Below are 6159 nucleotides of genomic sequence, written 5' to 3'. Positions count from 1 at the left end.
AGTGGATAACAATGGAATTAATTTTTATCTTGTCACATTAAGTAAAAGATATCAAAACCTCATGATTAGTTATAATTTTGAAATAATCATGTCTATCTCTCTATGATATCACAACGAGATATCTCGTTGTTGTTGTATCTCTCTATGATATGATACGAATTTATTTTGGCAATATTTTCCTCCTAATCTTAAACTCTATGTAAATTAAACACCGTCATGTGAAATGGTACAAGAAAAGTATTTTGATTTTTCCTTAAAATAACTGTTTTTTTTTTTGTCAAAGTAAGTAACGAATATTAAATCACATGATTCCATTATAGTTTTGAAATACTCGTGTCTATCTCTCGATGATATGACAAGAATTTATTTTGGCATCATTTTCCTCCCATCTTAAACTCTACGTCAATTAAATACCGTCATATGAAATGATACAAGAAATGTATTTTGGTTCTTCCAGTAGTAAAATAGAACGAATGAATATTAACGTTGAAATAAGTTTTTATCTTATCAGATTAAGTAGCAAATATTAAACCATCAAATTTAGTTATTGCTTTAAAAATACTCCTAACTATTTTTATGATAATATGTTGAAAATTTATTTTGGCAACATTTTCCTTCCAATCTTAAAATCTACGTACGGACTAAACATCGTCTTTCATAAATAGAAATTGAACACCGTTCATCGAAAAAATATACTGTGTATATATAGAAACTTATATTATGTATATAGGTAAAAATTATTTTTTATATGTGTATATTAGATCTTAAACACACTTCGCGAAATTTCTAGATTCACCCCGGCTGTCTAGCACTAAAATAAGATTTTATCTTCTCAGATTAAGTAACAAGTATTACAACACATGATTTTGTCATAATTTTGAAGTATCTGTACCAAATGATTTAGTTATAGTTTTGAAATGCTATCTCTCCAATGAAATGACAAGGATTCATTTTGACAATATTTTAGTCATAATCTTAAACTCTATGTCAATTGTACATTGTCATAAAATGACAGAGACAAATATTTTGTTTTTTTTCCCACCCGTGCAATAAAACGTGAGGAGTAGTTAGCACTTAATTAAGTTTTCCTCTTTTCCAGATTAGGTTGCAAATATTAAACACACAATCTAGTTACAGTTTTGAACTAGATTACGAGAATTTATTATGACAACATCTCTTAATCTTTTTTTTAAAGGTGTGAGGTTGGCAATCTCATCCCATTTTATAAAAATCGTTACTTTTTTAATGAGCAGATAACTATCACACTAATAATTCTGACCATTTTTATCTCACAATTTTTATTTTTATTTTTTATAGTTTTTATCTCAATTAATTACTACTACTAGTTAGTTTCTCAGTAGCATATTTGAGAATATACCTTTTGTTGCAATAAATTCATTTTTCCTAAAAATTTCGACTCTAAAAAACAGCAAAGCCTATTTTCTCATTTTTTCTGTAATTATTTGTTTCGAAAATATGGTTAAAACGACACCGTTGTATGTGGAGTACTTATACTTAAAAAGAATGCAATCGTTGGTCGTATCAACTGTTATTCCACGTGGGACTTACAGATTTTGCCACTTGGCGAGCCGCTCAAATAATTTCGAATTTGTTTCTCCTTTTTCATTTTTCCTTTTTTCTGTGTGTGAACTTGATATTTGTTTTTAAAAAAAAGATCAAGAGAGCGACAGTGGGACCTACAGAGCCTTCTAAGTCCACCTGGGGACCCACTGAAGATCTTACTATCAGTATAAATAACACATGTTGTTTGAATAACTAATGTGTTCAATAAAACAAGCTCACTGTAGCAACTCCCTTGAGAAATTAGTCACACAACTCCGTAGTAGAAGAAGACTACTTCTTAGTCTTTCTTCATCTATTTTCTTAGTTGCATAAACAGACAATCTCTTTTTTTGGTTTGTTTTTGAAGTGAAGAAAGATAATTTTCTTCATTTCTTTTGCTTTCATCGTTCATCCTTTTGCCATTTTTCAAATTCAAGAATCATTTTTATTTTGCTTTTAATAAAGCACCAAGAATTGGTTCTTTGAATCTGAATTTGAAAACTGACTTCCTTTTTGGCTTCTGGGGCTGTGTTCTTGGCAATGAAAAGTGACAAAATGCAGTTGGGCAGAAAGAAGAAACTTGGGATTCTGTTTTCAAGAACCATGAATTTGTTCTTGATAATGGCATTTGTTTTCTCTTGCTTTTCCTTTTCAGCTTCTGAAGAGGTGATTTATGAGAAAATGGCTTTGTTGGAGTTGAAGAAATCACTTGGTGATTCCTCTGGCATTCTATCAAGCTGGAAAGCAGACAATTCTAGCTACTGTTCTTGGTATGGAGTGTCATGCAACTCAAATTCCAGGGTTTCAGAATTGAGAATAAGAGGTAATAATACTAATGCTGCTTCTTGTACTAGTAATCCTGAGTTAGCATTGCATGGCTTTGGCATTAGAAGAAACAGTTGCTTTCATATGAATGTTAAACTTGTTGGGAATTTGTCTTCTGTTATTGGATACCTCAAAGATCTTAGGGTTCTATCCATTCCATTCCATGATCTTACTGGTGAAATTCCTGTTCAGATATGGGGATTAGAGAATCTTGAAATACTTGATGTAGAAGGAAATTTCATTCAAGGAATTTTTTCGAGCTATAATTTTGCTGGCTTGAGTAAACTAAGAGTTCTTAACCTGGGGTTTAACAGAATTGTAGGGGAGTTTCCACCTTCTCTAGCAAAATGTAGGTTTTTGAGTGTATTGAATTTAGCGGGAAACAGAATAAATGATGTCATTCCAGGGTTTATAGGTGGTTTGGAAAAGTTAAGGGTGCTTAATTTGTCGTTTAATCGATTAATTGGGCATGTTGCGCTTAACATGGGGATTAAATGCAAGAATCTTGAACATTTGGATTTGTCATTTAATTTCCTACAAGGGGAGATTCCGCGTGTATTGGGGAAATGTAGTCACTTAAGGACACTTTTGTTGACTTCAAATGCATTTTCTGGTGTTATCCCTTCTGAGCTTGGTAGGCTTCAAAGGCTTGAAGTTCTGGATGTTTCGCGAAACAGCCTTTATGGTTCTATTCCACCTCAGCTTGGAAATTGCCTTAATTTGTCGATTCTCGTTCTCTCAAATCTCTTCAATCTGCATAGGGAGCTTCCATTTGATGATGCATTAGGTGAGCTGAACTTCTTTGAGGGCTCCATTCCTTCAGAGATTACTATGCTGCCAAAATTGGAAATACTTTGGGCTCCAGGAGCAAATCTCGGAGGACATTTTCCCAATGATTGGGGTAATTGTGACAGCCTAAAGATGGTGAATTTAGCTCATAACTTTTTCATGGGCAAAATTTCTGGTTCGTTTCTCCGATGCCATGGTCTGTTTTTTCTTAACATTAGCTCAAACAGGCTCTCTGGATACCTTGATGAAAAGCTTCCTGTTCCTTGTATGACTCTTTTCGATATCAGTAGGAACCTCATGTCAGGTGCAATTCCCCAATATAATACAAGTGTTTGTCCCCGTGATGCCTCATCCGAAAAGAAGCTTATCCAAACTTTCAATCCAGCTTTTGCCTACCTGTCATTCTTAACATATAAAACTTGTTCAGAGAGCCCTTTGCCTTTCCCTACTACCGGTTTTCCAGTGATTCATAATTTTGGTGGAAACAGCTTCACCGGTGGAATCCCTTTACTTCCAATGGTCCATGAAATCTTAGGAAAGCGCATTGATTATGCGTTTCTTGCTGGTGGAAACAAGCTTACTGGATCATTGAATGGGAGCTTATTTGGAAACTGTGATGGATTAGGTGGAATGACTGTTAATGTAAGCAGCAATGAGATTTCTGGTCAAGTTCCTGCTTACATCTGTTCAGCATGCAGGTCTCTCAAATTCTTTGATGCATCCCGGAACAATATCTCCGGGTCTTTTCCCAAGCACTTTGGTCATTGCAAGTCCCTCATTGTACTTGACTTGAGCTGGAACAAGTTGCACGATCAAATTCCGGCTGATCTTTATGACATGAAGAATCTAACTCTTCTAAGTTTGGCTAATAACCAGCTAAGTGGCAGCATCCCTCCTTTCTTTCCTCAGATGCATTCTCTTGAAGTTTTGGACTTCTCATCAAACTCATTCTCTGGTGACATTCCAGAAGGTCTCACGCGCCTGGTAAATTTAACTGTTCTATTGCTCAACAACAATACATTGACTGGACAGATTCCCTCAGGTTTGGAATATTTGACATCTCTTCATGCATGCAACTTCTCATTCAATAATTTATCTGGAGTGTTGCCATCGGATGAGGTGATAAAGCCGTGTAGCTTCATTGGAAATCCTTATCTTTCATCCAAGCCAAAACTCGCCGTTTTTTCAGCACCACCAATGGGCAAACAACCCAATGAGTCACAAAGTTATGCAGCTCCTCCACCAGGGCCTAAGTCTAAAAATGGTAAGAGAGGACTTTCTTCTATTGAAATTGCTGCTGTAGTATCTGCAACTGTCATTGTTTCCGTACTTGCTATCCTTGTTACCTTCTGTATGCACATAACAAAGCGGACAGCAAGTCCTAAAGTTGAGGCCTCTGAGTCACCTGAAAGAAGCGATGTTACAGTTTTCAATGACATTGGAGTACGTTTGACATATGATAACATCGTCCACGCTACCAGAAACTTTAGCTGGAGCAATTGCATTGGAAATGGTGGTTTTGGTTCCACATACAAAGCTGAAGTTTCCTCTGGTCTTGTGGTGGCAGTAAAGAGGCTATTGGTTGAAAGATGTCAAGGAGTTCGCCAGTTCGAGGCTGAGATTAATAGCCTTAAAAGCATAAGTCATCCCAATCTCATAACACTGATTGGCTATTTTGCAAGTGAGGCAGATATGTTCCTGATATATAATTATATCCCAGGAGGTAATTTAGAGAAATTTATACGGGATAGAGCAAGTAGAGTGTTCAATTTTAAAGTGCTACACAAGATTGCTCTAGACATTTCCCTTGGAATTGCTTATCTACATGATCAATGTGTCCCGCGCATTGTCCACCGTGATGTCAAGCCAAGTAATATATTGTTGGACAGTGAGATGAACGCTTATTTGTCGGATTTTGGGTTGTCAAGGATCATGGGACCAGAAACCTGCACAACCACAAATGTAGCAGGAACTTTCGGGTACGTAGCACCAGAATATGCTCTAACGTGTCGTGTGTCAGACAAGGCCGATGTTTACAGCTATGGTGTCGTGCTGCTCGAGTTGCTCTCTGACAAGCGAGCTCTAGATCCTTCGTTCTCTGTGCATGAGAATGGATTCAACATTGTTTCATGGGCAAACATGTTACTGCGCGATAACAAGATACAGGACATATTCTACACCAGTTTGTGGGAGGCGGGCCCGGAGGACAAACTTGTGGACATGTTGCATTTGGCTCTAATGTGTACTACAGAATCCCTTTCTGCCAGGCCGAGGATGAGGCAGGTCGTCGGGCAATTGAAGGAACTTGCACCACTTGTGCCTTAGCTAGCTAAGCAGTGGAGATTCTGACTTCATCCATCAAATAATTAGTGAAAGTAACTTAAGATCGACTATTTAGTTTTCTTTTGCTTTATAGTTAGTTTTAACTACAGTTTTGCTCATTGGAAAGGTGTAGAGATTTTCCCCCCGTAACTGTATATTATGATGGATGAATGACAATTTATAGTTTATATATCAATACCATGATCTGAGGATCACCATATTTCTTGTGTCAAGTCATTGAAAGCCACATTTTTGGCAGGTTTATTTGAACGTAAAGCAGAAAAAATGAAGCTTTGAAGTGTTCTGAAAGGAAACATTCAATAAAACAGCCAAAATCAGCAAGTCATAACAAGCATAGCTTATTATAGCTGATTCTAATTACTTTGAAACTGAGGTTTAGTTGATTGCTAAGTCCCTTAATTCCTTTCTTGTTTTAAATAAACGTCGATTCCAGGTTCAAACCCAGGCCAGTGGAGTCGTTTTAATATCATCTTTTTCTCTCTCTTTTTCTTCTAACCCCAGCTCTCCCAATATTTTGTTTCTTCTATTTTTGAGTTTTGATTTTTCGTTTTCTTTAGCGTGTTCTCCCTCTACCGCCCAAAATCCTCATATTTAATTTCTTGAAATGTAGTAGTATTTAATGCAAATATCTGATTCTTG

The 6159-nt window shown here is 36.3% G+C and overlaps 1 protein-coding gene across 1 annotated transcript; it reads left to right on the top strand.

Moving 5' to 3' along the window:
- The first annotated feature begins 1837 nt into the window (after positions 1-1837).
- On the top strand, positions 1838-5687 carry LOC104093170 (LRR receptor-like serine/threonine-protein kinase RPK2). Its single transcript, XM_009598892.4, has one exon. The coding sequence runs from the start codon at positions 2104-2106 to the stop codon at positions 5500-5502; it is 3399 nt and encodes a 1132-aa protein (XP_009597187.1). The 5' UTR covers positions 1838-2103; the 3' UTR covers positions 5503-5687.
- Positions 5688-6159: the final 472 nt, after the last annotated feature.

This window comes from Nicotiana tomentosiformis, chromosome 4, assembly GCF_000390325.3.
Source record: "Nicotiana tomentosiformis chromosome 4, ASM39032v3, whole genome shotgun sequence".
Classification (NCBI taxonomy): Eukaryota; Viridiplantae; Streptophyta; class Magnoliopsida; order Solanales; family Solanaceae; genus Nicotiana; species Nicotiana tomentosiformis.
This window is presented reverse-complemented; position numbering and strand designations above follow the sequence as displayed.

Coding starts and splice junctions, on each gene's coding strand:
- LOC104093170 (XM_009598892.4), top strand. CDS start 2,104: ATGAAAAGTGACAAAATGCAGTTGGGCAGAAAGAAGAAACTTGGGATT.